This window comes from Vipera ursinii (assembly GCF_947247035.1).
Source record: "Vipera ursinii genome assembly, chromosome: 1".
In the NCBI taxonomy this organism is placed as follows: domain Eukaryota; kingdom Metazoa; phylum Chordata; class Lepidosauria; order Squamata; family Viperidae; genus Vipera; species Vipera ursinii.
The window spans coordinates 177,373,491-177,391,077 of record NC_139512.1 but is presented as its reverse complement, the minus strand read 5'-3'; the positions used below and the strand labels follow the sequence as shown (position 1 = coordinate 177,391,077).

At 37.2% G+C, this 17,587-nt stretch overlaps 1 protein-coding gene across 4 annotated transcripts in view; it reads right to left on the bottom strand.

Annotated features, from left to right (window-relative positions):
• Positions 1–17,587, bottom strand: part of PARD3B (par-3 family cell polarity regulator beta) — a 574,309-nt gene that overhangs the window by 359,290 nt on the left and 197,432 nt on the right. For all 4 annotated transcript variants that reach the window (XM_083371323.1, XM_083371326.1, XM_083371324.1 and 1 more), the window contains one exon: positions 11,066–11,251. In XM_083371323.1, the coding sequence (XP_083227449.1) occupies positions 11,066–11,251 (186 nt within the window). The remainder of the gene's footprint in view (positions 1–11,065; positions 11,252–17,587) is intronic.

Here is a 17,587-nt window from a genome sequence, read left to right as displayed (position 1 = left end):
GCTTGAAGAAGGTGTCTTCCAGAAACTGGCAGTAGGACTGGGAGTTGAGCTTGACTCCATCCTCAACCCGAAAAGGCCCCACAAGCTCATCTTTGATGATACCAGCCCAAACCAGTACTCCACCTCCACCTTGCTGGCGTCTGAGTCGGACTGGAGCTCTCTGCCCTTTACCAATCCAGCCACGGGCCCATCCATCTGGCCCATCAAGACTCACTCTCATTTCATCAGTCCATAAAACCTTAGAAAAATCAGTCTTGAGATATTTCTTGGCCCAGTCTTGACGTTTCAGCTTGTGTGTCTTGTTCAGTGGTGGTCGTCTTTCAGCCTTTCTTACCTTGGCCACGTCTCTGAGTATTGCACACCTTGTGCTTTTGGGCACTCCAGTGATGTTGCAGCCCTGAAATATGGCCAAACTGGTGGCAAGTGGCATCTTGGCAGCTGCACGCTTGACTTTTCTCAGTTCATGGGCAGTTATTTTGCGCCTTGGTTTCTCCACACGCTTCTTGCGACCCTGTTGACTATTTTGAATGAAACGCTTGATTGTTCGATGATCACGCTTCAGAAGCTTTGCAATTTTAAGAGTGCTGCATCCCTCTGCAAGATATCTCACTATTTTTGACTTTTCTGAGCCTGTCAAGTCCTTCTTTTGACCCATTTTGCCAAAGGAAAGGAAGTTGCCTAATAATTATGCACACCTGATACAGGGTGTTGATGTCATTAGACCACACCCCTTCTCATTACAGAGATGCACATCACCTAATATGCTTAATTGGTAGTAGGCTTTCGAGCCTATACAGCTTGGAGTAAGACAACATGCATAAAGAGGATGATGTGGTCAAAATACTCATTTGCCTAATAATTCTGCACTCCCTGTATTTCAATTGATGACTCTCTACCGCATTCTAAAATATTTGTTTAACAATTTTCAGCCTCTGCAAGAAGCCAATAGGAAGAAACAGCTGATTGCGTCAAAAAGATAAGTGAGACAGTTTTTAAGATATTACATGTTTTTTTCCATAGAAAAGTTATCATACAACATTTGGTAATAAAAATCAAATCAATTTTGCAACACAATGGTTATTCTTTTACAGTAGCTCAGGGTCAAATGAAAATAGGCGACTATCACGGTCAAGAACATGAGGATTCCCAACCACAGATTGTAGTAGAGATGGAATAAGTGATTTGATATGTTTTTGTTTCATTCTGAATATGGTCAATATTTTCAAGAAAATGCAGTAGGAGTCATGCAAAAAACCCAACTTTTTTTGTTTGAATTTTTCCATGAATTTTTCTGAAATTTTCACATTCAAATTAGGCTATAACATTCAGCCATGAAACAGGAGATTTTAGACAGAATGCCCTCTCTTATGCCATTAGAAATAGAGTTTAGATGGTTTTTCTTGACATGCTGGGCTGAATTGTTTCAAAGGCAAATGTAATTTAAAAAATTGCTAATATTCTATCTGCTAATTTTTGCTGAGAAGTTGTTCATCAGATAAATTATTGTCTTTCAATGGCTAGTTTGGATTAGACAAAAATGCTGTTTGATATGTAATTTAATGTGTTAGTTTTTTTATTGAAATTCTTATCTGTGTTTCAAAATAAGATCTGGTTTTTCTTCAAATACAGGATTGTTCTAACATGATTTCCATTCTAACCTACTTGTTTTTAATCTGTTTCAGTGAATTCAAAGACACCTGTACCTCTTTTGAGGATTCCCTCTTCTTCCTTCTTAACCCAGCTGTAGAGATGGAGGTCAAGGATATGAAGGGACTGTGCACAGCAAACTGCCTGCCTTAGTACGTATCTTGTTATCTGCATGTCTATGAGCTTATTCCAATTAGTATTGCCAAGGACTGCCAAGAACCAGCTAGATAAGAGAGACTCTGCCTGGCTGGGATGTTTGGATGTTCTTAAAGACTGACTAGGGAGTACACCAATAAACAATGCTTTTGCTGTGTGTTATTTCCTGCTTGTTAAAACTGTATAAATACAAACTCTGCGTAGGCAGATAGACATTTTGGGACACTCTGCAATGACTGGTCTCTGAATCCCACACCCAACCAGGAACAACCAGGACCAGCTATGGCTCAGAGATGCAGTCAAGTGACATACATCACTTTTTACACCTCTTCCCTTAACAAAGTCAATGGCAATTGGTCCTAATTTGGTCCCAACTGAAGTCGTAACATGATGTCTACCTGTATTATGAAAATCCTCCTTCACCACCAAATAGGCTCCTGAAGAAATTGCTTTTGGCATTCCGTACTTGTCTGGGGGTCAAAGTCAGGAAAATGCTTCCAGAAATTTGAAAGTCATGCTGGATGATCATGCCCTGCAAGTTTCTGCCCTGAGTACCTGGGATGTTAAGAAAGAAAACCTCGAGCGCCCAGGGGAAAGGCATCAAGTGTGCTTTGGCCAACGCCCTTGCCAGCCAAGTGAATACCTTCCATCTGCCCAAATGTCCATCCATCCTCCTCCTTATCAGACGAACAGTGTCTCTGCCATAAAAAATACGGTAAGTTATAATTAAAAGAAAATATACCAGCTTGTTCATTGCCCAGGTTACAGGAACCGTGTTAGGTTTTGGAGTTCCTAGACATTTGGTGGAAAACAGACTACAGGACTCGTGGCTATTGGCTGAGTAAGCAGGACTAGCAGCCTTGCCAGAAATAACTCAAATTGCAAAGGCAAACCAGAGGAAGTTGGTAGTAGAAGCCAGCACAGCTATTGAACTGTTTATGTTCGGAAACCAGGAGCTTATTTTTTGCCTCAGAAACAATAAAATTCTGTAATGAAAGAAGTAGGAGAATTGAAACAAAGAATCATTGAGCATCTAGAACAGCATAAAAACACAGCATAAGGTGGCCTGCATTGAAGTTTGTTCCAAAGAAACAGCTAGCACAAGCATTAAACATACTGCCAATACTGTAATAGCAAATATAAGCACCAGCTCACTGCAAGAAACAAACTAACAAATGTGCAGCGCAACTGCAGTTATGACTGAATATCTGGGATGCAAAATTAACAAACAAGAAAAAGAGCCAAATAGTGAAAAATCGAAGATTGGGCTGGAAAATCAGCAAACTAGGATCAGATGCAAGCAGGGTAGAACAGATGAAAGAAAAAAACCTGAAGAACAAGACCAAATGATACTGGGTCAAAAAATATCACCTAGAAATAAGGAAGTTTAAGGAAGCTTTGGAAATAATAAAGCAGCAAACCACAGCCATAGCCAAGAAGATCAGCAGACATGAAGTTCAAATTCCACACTGCAGGCAGACTCTGCAATTTCAATTTACTAAATATTTCTAGGAACACCTTGACAAGGAAGACACAGAAAAGGTCGGCTCTCTCTACTCCAGCGGTTCGGGACCTAGCACTGCGTGACGGAATGAGCTCCCATCATTCACCTCAGCTTCTGCCAACCTAGCAGTTTAAAAGAATGTAAAATGCAAGTAGATAAATAGGTAGCACTCTGGTGGGAAGCCAACAGCGCTTCATGTGACAGCAAGAAACCAGCTGGCGCCAGTCCTGCACAAATGCAAGTAAATAAATAAAAATCCTGCTTAGCAAAAATATTCAAATTGCTAACAGGTGTTGTAGCTGAGCTTGACTTATAAAAAAACAATCTCTTTCCACCTGAGCAGAAAGAAAATTGCCCTACAGCAGAGGAGCAAAACTCCGACTCCTGATTGACAAGATAATTTGTGGAAACTGCAAGAAAAGCAAGATCAACTTGAACATAGAGTGGATTGATTACAAGAAAGCATTTGACTCCATGCAACCTGATTGGATAATCAAGTGCCCAGAGACATGATGGGTCAATAGAAACAGCAAAAACTTTGTCAAAGATCAATGACACAATGGGAAGGCCCAGCTGCAGGTCAATGGTGATAGATTAGGAGAGGTTAAAATGAAGAGAGGACTCTTCCAAGGAGACTCACTATCACCACTATTCTTTATCATTGCACTAATTTCTATGTCAAGAATACTGAATAATTCAGGCTATGGCTATCAAACATCCAAAATATCTGCCAGACCATTCCACCTCCTTTACATGGACGATTTGAAGCAGTATGGAAAAATACCATCTGGAATAGAATCACTGCCCAACACTATCTGTTGAACCAAGATTCGGACTGGAGTTTGGGCTGGACAAATGTGCCACCATCACCATCAAACGAGGAAAAATAGTGAAACTGAAGGAATCAAGATGCCCTATGGAAACAACATCAAGAATGTAGATGAAGACAATCACTACAAGTGCCTGGACATTCTTCAGACTGACAACATCAAGCACACTCAAGAAAAAGGTTAGAAATGAACATATCAAGAGAGTGAAGATCTTAAAGTCCAAAGTCATTGGACTAAGTACCATCAAGGCAATTAACAGCAGGCATTAAATGCACAAAAGGAACAGTGGACCAGACTCAAGCAGAACTAAAGGCCAGAAAAATAATTACAATGAATCATGCCCTTCATCCTCACAGTGATGCTGACAGACTCTACATACCAAGGAAAATAGATAGGCAAGGAATGTCATAGGTATATCAGATGGCTGAAGAAAAAAAAGGGCATTGTAAGAATATCTGAAGGGGAATGAAGAAGATGCCAGGAAAACCTATACCAGGAAGACATACTGCGTACTGGAAAGACCAAACTGGCCTACAAGAAAGACCAAATGAAGAACAAAAATGAGACACGGGAAGCCAAAGTATTACATAGTCAGCATATTAAAAAAAATAGGCAAAGCTGATAATAAAGACTTGGCAATGGCTAAGAGCAGGAAAGTTGAAGAAAGAGACCGAGGGGCTAATTCTAGCTGCACAAGATCAAGCCTGAAGAAGAAATGCATACAAGTTCAGAATTGAGAAGACAGGAAGAAATAGCAAGTGCTGCCTTTGTAAAGAAGCTGAAGAAACAGTGGATCACCTGATTAGCTGCTGCAAGTAGATTGCACAAACTAATTACAAACAACGGCATGATGTAGTAGGCACAATGGTGCATTGCAAGATCTGCAAAAAAAATACCAATTGCCTGCAAGCGAGAAATGGTGGGACCATGAAATAAAGGCATAGAAAATGAAGAAGCTAAAGTGTTCTCAGACTTTAGAACTCAAACAGACAGGTACCTGGCATATAAAAAGCCAACTGTCAGTAAGAAATACAAAACAATCTTGATAGTGGATTTGGCAATACCTGGAGAAAGTAGAAGAGAAAAGAAAGACTGGAGAAGAAAACACAATATGAAAACCTGCAAATAGAAATAAACAATTGTGACAAAAGAAAGCAAAGTATACCAATAGCAATAGACAGCTTGAATGAAATCCCAAAACAACTGGAACGCCACTTGGAAAAACATTGGTAATGACGAAATTACCATTGGTTAATTGTAAAAGGCAACTTTACTCACAACAGCCTATGCCCAGTGACAATCTTTCTAAAACCATCAAACATTAACATCTGCCCCTCCCAGGTCCTTGGGAAAGACTCAACAGGTAAACAAAAATGCCAAACCCAGTCTGAATATCTGGCTGACTGTTCAGTGAATCATAATAATAGCTACCCTGATGTTCTTGTAGAGCTTGCATACTTTGACGAGGATGACAGCTATGCCAGAGGTTTAACCATACTGACAGGTCTCATCAGAGGAGTCAGACAAAGAGTGTCTCTCCGATAAGAAACATGGTGAGACATAAAGTACAGAAACCCATAATGACTGGATCATCACCCAGGTTATAGGATCTATGCTAAGTGTTGGAGTTCCTGGACATGTGGTGAAAAGTCAGGATTGCTAGCTGAGGAACAAGGGCCGGCAGCTGAAGAATGACTGGAAGAAAAGATGTTTATCGTTACAAAGAAATAATCATCTTTTATTCCGCATGAAGCCCAAGAAGAAGATGCTACTTGAAAAAACTGCACCAATTCTGGAAACAACAAGATCCAGTATCATAAATAACAGAACAGAGGCTTAAATTAACATCAATTTATCATACAAAATATTCATTGAATTGGAAGAATTGCAAAGGTCCACACAGAGCAGAGAAATCAAAGCCTAGGAGTAACTCTGACAGCAGACAGAAACCAGGGGAATTGGCAATAGAGAAAGCCAGCACAGCCATGAAATTGTTTTTATTCTGAAGCATCAGATCTCTGAAAACCTAAAATACAGAATACTGTAATAAGATTGGAAGGGATTCTGGAGGAATTCTATGTCTAACCCTCTAGGTGTTCTAGATCCAACAATGACTATACCAAAACTGGTAAAGTAATACTAAAGTACTACCTTTTGGTAAGATAGAAAAATGTGAGCTAGACAGCATCACCACCAGAGGGATTTGTTACTGGCTGACCAACTGCACTTAACACGTAGTCCCCAGTGAAGCTACATATAAATGCTGTGAGGTAACTCAAGGTTCTGTCTTAGGCCCAGTGCTCTTAACATCTTCATAAATGGTTTGGAAATGGGAATAGAAGGGGAATTTATCAGATTTGCAGACAACACCAAAGCTGAAGAGAATAGCCAACAGTTTGGAAGAGAGACCCAAGATATAGAAGGATCTTGACAGACTTGAACACTGCACCTTATCCATCAAAATGCAATTCATTGGTGAGAAAAATAAGGTCTTACATTTAGGCAAGAAAAGCCAAATGTTCAAGTACAGAATCAGTGGCCCTTGGCTCAACAGCCGTAACTGTGACAGGGATCTAGGTGTCGTAATGGACAACCACTTAAGTATGGTTTGTGCTGCAGTTGCAACTGCCAATGCAGTCTTAGGCTGTGGATAGAGAAATAGTATTAAGACCTTGTGAAGTGTTAGTACTGCTTTATACTGCACTGGAAAGACCACCTGGCTCTGGTCTCCATGATGCACAGAAGATGTTGAGACTCTAGAAAGAGTGCAAAGAATAGCAACAAAGATGATTAGGGATCTGGAGGCTAAGTTTTATGATGATCGGTTAAATGAACTAGGCGTGTCTAGCCTAACCAAGAAAAAGATTGGGAGTGTCATGATAGCTGTCTGCCATTATCTGAGGGGCTGCCATAGAGAAAAGGGGGCTGACCAAAGCATCTGGGAACAGGACAAGAAGTAACCAACAGAAAATCATCAAGGAGGGATCCAACCTAGAATTATGGAGAAATTTCCTGATAGTGAGAACAATTAATCAGTGGAAAGGCTTGCCTCTGGAAGTTGTGGGGCTCCATCCCTGGAGTTTTTTAACAAGAGATTGGATGGCCATTTGTCCAGAATGTTATAGAGTCTTCTGCTCAAACAGTAGGTTGGACTGGAAGATCTCCAAGGTCTCTTCCAACTCTGTTATTCTGTATTCTATAAGTCTCTTCTTATTTCCAACTATACTTATTAAACATCATGGGCTTGATTACATTGTCTACTCTCTCTTGCTGCTATATTGAGCCTGAGCTAATGTGATGTCCGCTTGTCTTTTTCTCCCCTTTCCCTTCTGCTGTCTTCTCTTGTAAGAGAAAGTTGTACATCTTTGTGTTGCCATGAAAAACATAATAGTCCTGGCTTGTTCCTTTTTCTAACACACCCCATCCCCATCTTTGGACAGTGTGTGAAATCTAACTTCTTCTGGTGAATGACACTCTTGCTCTACAGCCCAAACCTGAAAATTTGCAGGGATGTCTGACTCACAGACTCTTGAAATAAAACCCTTTTTAAACACTGGGAGAAAAAAGGACTACCCTCAAAGTCTTTCCACAAAGACTCAAAAGGGATCGAAGTGATGGGGATTCATGAAGAATCTGTCCTTGTTCAGCTTTTGCAGAGAAACACCACCAGCAACTTTGACAAAAGAAAGTAATGAGTGGAAGCGACATACACTTATGTTGTTTGTTGTTGTTAGTTGCGAAGTCGTGTCCGACCCATCGCGGCCCTATGGACAACGTTCCTCCAGGCCTTCCTGTCCTCTACCATCTTCTGGAGTCCATTTAAGCTCATGCCTCCTGCTTCTGTGACTCCATCCAGCCACCTCGTTCTCTGTCGTCCCCTTCTTCTATTGCCCTCAATCTTTCCCAGCAGACATACACTTATAAATGGATCTAAAAGTGCATATCATAGCTTATATATTTAAATATACTTTTGTTCTGGTTAAATTTTAGTTTCATGTCACAGCATGAAACTTTACTTTCATGTTTGGTTTGCTTCTTCTGAACAGTGAGTGTACCACAGAATATTTTAAGAAATGCATGTTTTGCAAACAATACTGTTTCGGTCCCTAATGGTGCACATACTGTATTATGACATGTTACTTGTGGGGTGATCTGAACTATGAACTGTGAACTGTGCCTGATTATATTTCACTGTTGAGTTTGGGACTGAGCACTTGGTGATACCTTGATCCAAACACCGAGAGTCTTTTTAAATCTCTGACAGGCTCTGGGTTTTATTATTATACCACATCAGAGGTACAAGCTTTGAAAATTTAAACAAGAAACAAAATGATCTACAAGTCTAAACGTAATAATACAACATCCACATTATCATTTTAATTTGTGGTTAAAATAAATTATTTCATAATATTAAGAAGCACTGAGGGTAACAATTTAAATTCCAGTGGTTAAATGCATAATTTTCTTCTCAGTTCTATTCTATTTATTTATTATATAGTCATCAAGTAATTCAAAAATAAAACCTCCATGTCAAATATTCATAAAGAAATGTCAAAGTTTAAGAACACAAATATGCTTATACACTTACATCCATATAACATGATATAGATGAGTCATACTGCATCAACAAGATCAATGGCTATGAGATCAGTGAAAACTATTTGCTCCATCTTCTACTCAAAAGGAGGACAGTCAGGGTAGGAAAGGGGTGTCAAACTTGAAGCGTCATGTGACATGTCGTGACGTATCGTGACTTTGTCCCCCTTGCTAGAGCTAGGGTAGGCATGGCTTCTGCGTGATGCATCTGGCCTGTGGGCTTGCAGTTTGACACCCCTGGTGTAGGATATTTTGGAGGGAAAAACAATATCACAGTTCATATATATGGGGCTCCAATTTGGGATTTTAGTAAGCTAGAAGAATTAGAAGTGGTCCAGATTAAATTTGAAAGGTTAATTTCAGCCTTACCCACACTGTATATCTGCAGCAATATTGAGATTAGATGTGGCCCTTCCATCAATAAATATAAGGGTAAAGAAAGCTATAATTTTATATTATAGGAAACTAGTCCTCATGCCTGATACTTATTTGGCAAAACAATGCCTTCATGAACAATTTATTAAAAATAGATGGATGAATTTGTTCTACTCACACAATTCTCATTAGGTCAGGAACTTCCGAGTGATATAGAGTATTATATATTATTGAGAGACTACTTCTTTTTTAAAGATTTTCGCCGAGGTAGAGAACAGGTATGTAAACTTAAGTAAGTGGCACCAACTTTTTAAAGAAGGATAAGGAATGTCATAATATTTACAGTCTCTTACATCATGTTCCCTAAGAATGTTATTCCCCTGCTCCCTTTAAAGAATATTGCTTTGAAACAGCCTATTTGGATGGCAGATATAAAGGATTAGCAAATACACATGTTTATGTATTTGTAATAACTTATAGGTGGAAGATTTGGCCCATTACTTATTATACTGCAAATTTTAACAAGAACCCAGAGCAAGATTCATTACACTCTTGTTAACCCAACTGAATCAATCTAGTTTAGAAGAAAAAAAAAACCTATTTTATATTGAAAGCATAAACATGTAACAAAACAGGTTGGATTGTTTGCAATGGCTACAAGAAAGACACAAAAGCATACCTTGACAAACAGTGAAGTTATTACTACGGGGGATGTATTGAACTGATATGATTGCTATAATTTTATATGTATTTTGCTAAAACCTATGGTTGCAAAAAATGTTTAAATACAAAAATATGGATGATTATCTTGAGGAAAGTGAGATAAATCCAAACAAGTACTGAACACTTACCATTTATTTAATATTACTTAATAGATATAGTACAATGCATAAATTGTATTGAAACTTATATTTCTCCTTGAAAATAAAGAAAAATGCATTTTTGAAAACTGTTTTTTAGGAAATATAATCTTCAGGGACAGAAAACGTTTTAAAAATCACATTTATACTATTAAATCAATAAGATAGAATTTGTAAAATTTCAGGTATTTAGATCCATTCATTCCCCACCCATAAATAAACAAATAGTACAGCCAATAGGATAGCCTAGTAACAGCACAACATGATAAAAAATCTAGATCATCTCCTCCTCCTCCCCCTCCTTTTTTGTCTTTAATGTTGCCTTTAATATAATTAATTCCACAGTACTATTTTATTTATTTAAATATAATCAAGCTATTTTAATTTTCTGTGCAGACAGAATATATACTCTTTGAATTCATGAACCAGGTAAATTACTTCTTTTTAAACTTAGAAATGAGACTCTTGATTTCTTTTGTGCTGATTTACGGCTCCATCTGTGTTGCGTGTTTTCATGGAGGTGCCCTAGTGACTTGATATTTAAGACAAGTTTGTCATGTGTGAATCTTTTAATTAAAATATGAAAACTCAAGGACCCTACTCTATAAATGCAAACATTTTCCAATATTGATATTTGCTAAGGTGCATTCCACAATATATAAATACTTTTCACTGAAATGAAAACAATATTTTGTCTCCTTCCTACAAAAATATTATATATTCATCTTTTTCAAAAGGAGGAAAAATTATTTTAAGTTTCAAAAGGATTGAAATAACTGCATTTAGCATCGAAATAACAAATGTAGTTGTTAGTACTATATAGTAGAAAGGTATATAAAATAGGATGTATACATTTTACGTATATTTCTTACTAAGATAATGTTAGTAAAATATTTGATAAACTAAATAAAAATGATATAACATTTTCAACCTATTTTAGTTTCATATTCAAAATGAATTCAAAACAAGATATTTTGGGGTGATATGGAAAACACCTATCTGATGTTCCCAAGAGCCAATATCAAAATAATTACAGATCATATTGAACTAAATAGGTTTTCACCATATTCAAGATGAAAGTAATATAAATAAAATACCTTATATGCAGCACCCCCATGGATGATAGATTTGATGAAAATTCCAAGATCTGCCCCTGTCTCTCGAGATTTGTTGCCTTTTAAGCTCACACCAAGTCCAGCTGAACCCGAATCATTCAAAGGAATTTCAAAAGTCAATTGCTCTGTTGCTTCGAATGAAAAAATGTTGCAACATGGTTCTCCTTTCTGTTGGATGAACAGAGAAAGCAGAGCATGTGACAAAAAATAGCAGGGAAATACTTTTTTCCTCTGATCATACAAGATTAAGAATGGAGAGGCATACCTCAAAAGACAGAGATTGCCTTTCATTTAACTATATTTTAATTGGGAATCAGAATGAAGAAAGGCAGGCCAAACAATATTTATTTCACAGTATTTCTAATTTCTTGCATTCTGTAAGCAAAAGTGATACAAAGGCTAACTAACTTTTTATCATACAGCCCTGAAGGAATCATTGGATGCGGTCATGTATTCTTCGAGTCATTAACAAGAGTAACTATGATGCCATATAAGAACAGCAGAGAAGTCTGATGATGAGATGAATTACAGCCATCAAAATTGTTTCACATCATTTACACTATGCACAGTATATCAATCCATTATAATGGTTAAAATATTTTAAATCTGTTGATCATCACATGATAGATTTACTATTTTAGGGCAATTGATTATTTTAGGTGTGGTAGATTTTCCCCAACTAACAGTGAAAGTGTATGCTTTTTAATTAAATTTATTATCAGATTACTGATGTTTTACTACCCTAGATTAATATGAGTCTCTGTCTAGGACATATACCATTTTATACTACTTTCTATTTAATAAGCATGTTAATAAAAGTATATTCTACATTTTTGCCTAAAGATTTCATGGCAGGAGGAGGGCTGTAGGGACCATGCAACTCTTCTCCCTTTCTTTTATTGACAAGCTTTGTCTTCATTGTATATGAGGTGTTTCATGCCCATTTTTATTAGTACTTCTTCAAATTTCTTACACTCACTTTATGATTGCCACAATCAATAATCACATAATAAACTCAATCTCCTTATATAAAAATGTAATATTTATAGGATTTCACTTTCTTGGAACTTCCTTTATGGAAATGCCACTCATATCAGTGAGCAATAACACATCCACCAATATTGCAAATTAAAACTGTTTATTTTTGCTCCTGTGAAAAACACAAATAAACAACAATTCTTCAATTTGAAAAACATGTTATTTCAAAGAGGGAGAAAAAGTCAGGCTCTACTGAACTATAAACGTCAATTCGTATGTAACAAGAACAAATATTTCATTTATTTAATGAATGCATTTTGCTTAATTGGAAAACATAAAAATGATTTGATGTTGATATTAATAATATGCTGCTGTATAATCTAACAGCCTACCTCTACTGCTTTTTTCTACACCCAAAGCTAGTCTCAAAAATGAAATATCCATGTACACTATGCACGTTTTAAACATTTAAAAGAATTGTATAATTAGTATTTTAGAAAATAAGGTGTACACTGAAATGTAATATATTGTACCATATGAAAGCTTGGAATTATTTTAATAAAAAACAATGACTGTCTTGTATAAATAGATTTGCTGATATTTAAGCCTCTTGACATTAGAGACTCATCTCTCCATGATAGCTAGGGGCTGGGGCTGTCCTGTACAATTTATAAACCACAACAATGATTATCAAATGGAAATAAGTGAATCAGAAAAAGAATCTGTACATATTTTGCATCGCTCGTAATCTGCTTTGTTGATCTCTTCCTCCTTTACTATATGAAGAATTTTATGGAGATCATTCCAAATTTTATGTGAATTTAATATAAACTGTAATATTCAGCACCTCCTTCCCCTCCCCAACAAATTATCCTTCTCTCAGATATTCTGCTTTTCTTTTTAGCACAGTATAGTATCTTCTCTGGTTTACTCTTGTTTAGGAAACCATCATCCATATCTTGCTTATCCAACTTCATCTGTCACCAAATACTGAACAATGTTTTCCACTCAGCATCACCATCTTTGTTTCCTTAAACCATCTGCAGTGATAGACAATAGTCCATGACTAATTCTTTCTCCACAGCATTCAGAATATTCAAAGTGTAAAGCATCAGGACAAGGACTAAGCTCCATATTTCTATCTTAGCCATATGTAAGAGCTGTGGCACAGCCAGCAGTAAAAGTAGTATCACAGCATCCTCACTCAGTCCACCATGTACATAATGATATAAGTTGCTTTTTTAAAATCCATGTACGTTTTGCCATGTATTCTTTTAAAGCTGGTTTGCTTATTGTTTTATATACTGCTGCATTCCAAACAATTCCTGTTTGCTTTACAAATATAAGATTACATAAAAACATGCAAACAATAAAATCCAGAAATCAACCCATCATCCATAATTATTGGGAACAGCTCTTACAGGTTGAAATATCTTGAATTTATCTTGATAGCCTTCCTAAAAGCAAACAGGAGGATGTTGCCCAAATCTTAAGGTGGCTGTTCCTCCTCAGACCCATCAATGCAAAGTCCTGGCCTGAGTGAATCTGAGCAACTTTGCCAGCAAAGTGTTACGTGATTGACTCACTAGGGCTGTTTGGCGAATCTTCTTGCTCATCACTCCCATAAGGAAGCTAGTCTGCTACAGTCCAATTAGACAGATCAGACTAGGAAATCAATTCCACAGATAGGCTAGAACTATTTTTATTGACATTGTTATAACAACAGAATCTTGCATGGCTGTTCTGTATTTCCACCTCTTTCTTACTGTGAATTACAAAAATACCCACCTGAGCCACTTCCAAATATTATCTCATTGTAGAGTTAAAAATGCTTCACCCCTTTTCCCTAGGCAATGGATCCTACACATCTCCATCAAGGTCATCTTCCTTACTGTCTACATCTGCCCTGATTGATATGATTGGCACAGTTTACCTGTGCTGGTATTGACCTATAAAGCCCTAAATGGCTTGGGTCCGGACTAAGAGAACACTTGCTGCCGGCATCATCTTCCCATCGTCCTGTGTGCCCCCACAGGGAGGGCCTTCTCAGGGTACCGCCGGTTAATGAATGCCGGCGGGTTTTTCCCAGGGGAAGGGCGTTCTCTGTGGGTGCGCCTGCCCTATGGAACCAACTACCCACAGAACTTAGGACTGCCCCCGACCTTCACTCATTTTGCCGAGACCTGAAAACTTGGCTCTTCGATCTGTTTGGTCCAGACTGTGGGGTTGTTAATTTAACTGGGTTTTAGATTTACTCTTGGGACTTGAATTTAATTTAATTGTTTTAATTGTTTTTAATTTTTTGTATTCATGTTAACTGCCCTGTAAACCGCCCTGAGTCCTACGGGAATAGGGCGGTATACAAATCCAATAAAATAAATAAACAAATAAATAAATATTCAGTCAAGTTCAATCCTAGTCTTCTTCCCCTAGCGCTCCAGGTGCTTCTTCTATAACTTCATTTCCTGGAACTCCCTGATTAGTCCAAAGTTCCCAGGATTTGCAAACAGGTTGCTCAAATATTACATCTTGCCTTTGAGAACAAGAATATAATGACAGGCTCAGCATTATAGAATAAAGGCTACTGCTAAGCTTGTAAGCCGCCCTGAGTCTTCGGAGAAGGGCGGGATATAAATGTAATAAAAATAAATAAATAAATAAATTATTACCTTTCAAAGTGCTTGAAAAATGCCCAAAATCCATTAGAATCCATGAGACACCTAAGAGAAACCATCTGAATCACCATTATCATTTATGCAAGTCACCAGCAGCCAGGAGATTATCCATATTAGGAAGTGATCTCATCATAGCACAAGTCTATGTACAATGTCCTTCATTGTCCATTCACATATCAACTCAATGTATAATAACTATGGAGGTCATGAATTTCTGACTACCCTAGAAGTGGAATGTAATCTTACTTTACTACCTTAATATGCTCTCAGGTGCATCCCTTTCAACACAGTTGCACTTATCATGCCTTCATAGTATGCTCAGTTTTAATATGCTAATAAGGTAGACATAATATTGCTCCAAAATAAGGAAGTGATCACTTATCCTCTAAAAAAACCTTAAGAATTAACTTAGAAGAACAGACATTAACTTAGAAGAACAGCAATGAAGATCTTGTGCCATACTATAAATACCCTATAGTTAATTTTTCCTAACAAGCAAAATATGCAGATTTCTTAGGACACACTTTGACATAGCAGTTTATTTCTATATCATATTTAGATAAGTGCATCTGTTATTTTTGCTAAGTTGTACTAAACTGCTATTTTTTTCTTCCCAATTCCACTAGTGCAGTAAAATTAATGGCAATACCCCAGTTAAATTAATATACAGTGTATATTGTAATGCAATTCTGTGCCAATATTTTGTGCAACTATTTATACTCTTTATACTTTTCATCATGAAATTTGCACTTTAATCTGTAATTAACCATTCAATATGTATTTTAATATTTATTTCATATATATATATAACTGCTCACAACTAGAAGCTATTGTTGGCTTTGTCCCAAATAATATTTTTCTTTAAAAGTTAAAAAGTATAATTTAGAAAAGAATGCTGAAAACAACTTCAAATACAACTTTGCTCCTGCAATGTAGATAATTAAATTCCAAAAAATATTCAATGGTAAAACATGCAATTTTTTGTGCTGTAGTGTTTCATACTTCTATTAAGATTTATTAGTTTATTAAAACAATTATTGGTCAGATGAACTCTTTGAACCAATCTTTTGGTTATTATCAAATTATTCAAAATGCTAGCTGTAGCAAAATAGTTGTTAAATGTGCTGGAGTGAAATGACAAATAGAAACATACTAAATCTTTTTCAAACATTAGATGGCTTATAAGCTCTCCACTAATACTAAGTTTCTTATCCGTAACATTTCAGAGTTACTTATCTCTTTACAACAGGGGTGTCGAACTGCCGGCCTACAGGCCGGATGCATCATGCCAAAACCGCGCCCACCCCATTGCCAGCAATGGAGAAAAAGTCGTGATACGTCACAACACATCACGTGACGTTGTGAGTTTGACACCCCTGCATTAGAAAGTGGTCTGGAAATGATTCTCCCATCAAATAACCTATGAGAGCAACTACTCATTTTTTGTTGCATGATTAATACTGAAAGCATATACTAACATATAATAGTTCATTTATGGAATATATTGAATGAAAGATTGTAAAATGTACAGCCTCAAAGACTCCTCAGAGGAGGAAGATATATTAGACAACCTCACTGACTTTTTACAAATGATGAGCCAGACCCTTGGGACACTTTGCCTAAGAATCTCATCTAGATGCCCCAGTACAATAATTAAGCTTATTAAAAGCTAAAGAGATGCTGAAGGGTTCACTTAAAAGAGAAAAGCCATTTCAGAGTAGCTCACTGGACAACTTTGCAGCCAAATCAAGCTTCACGAATGCTGGTTCTCTGACAGTAATATGTTGGGCCTAGCATGAGCAACCTTCTGCTATTCACTAAAGCAGCTTCTCTTTTTTCAGGCATTCACATGAGCCTGGAAAAAAAGTCTCATTGACTTTAATTGATCAGCTCCTTAAAATAGTCAAAATTATTTTTTGAAAAGTTTTCTGGAAAAAGACAGAGGCTGCTTTAATGAATAGCAAAGAGGTGCTGTACTTGTAAGAAATCCTAAGGTTTCTTTTTTGGGTATCTTTTAGAATGGACATAATATTACTAGGCACAGCTTCCTCTATAAAGTTTCACTATTTGAGATAAGCTCTTCTACTGCCTTGCAACTTATTACTCTTGCATCCTGAACCCCACATAGATGTACTTGCCTGAACTTAATCCCAGCATTTACTCTCTTATCTTTGTCCTGCAGAGTAGGACTCAGGTTCAACTTCTTCAGGACTATCAAGTGATAGTTTGGCATATATCTGGAAAAGGATTACTGTAGGCTGCATTGAATATACTATAAAGTGCGGACTGTATTTATTTCAGTTAATCCCATGTTAGTTGCTAAATGCAGTATTAGAGAAATAAGTCTTGCCTTAGGCATTAGATCTCAGACTTCACTGGTTCTCCTCCAGACTGATGTGTCTTCTCCATGTTATTTACTCTTTTAATGTAGTGGTACTGACTTTGTCCCATTCTCTTCTTTCCCCCCCCCCACTTCAGTTTCAGAAATAATACAAAGGAAATAGTTCCTTCCCAACAAATGTAGAAAGGTAGAAAGATTGGAAAGGTTCTATTCTGTGGCTAGCATAGAACTAGTATAGCTTTACAGCCTTTTAATTGGAGGACTGAAGGCCCCAAATGAGGGTAGATGCAGTTATCATGATTTAGTCAACAGGAATAGGGTGCAGAGTGAGAAATGACACAGACCAGTTCTCACCAGCAAAGCAAAGGGCTTTATAGCATTCTTCTCTTGATACAGGAACAATCCACTGTATTCTACTTTGTCCTTAACTACTACACTCTGGATGTATTTTCCATTTTACCTCACTTCCAGATCTGGCATATAAGTTGTTTGGATGCCCAAAGGGAAACA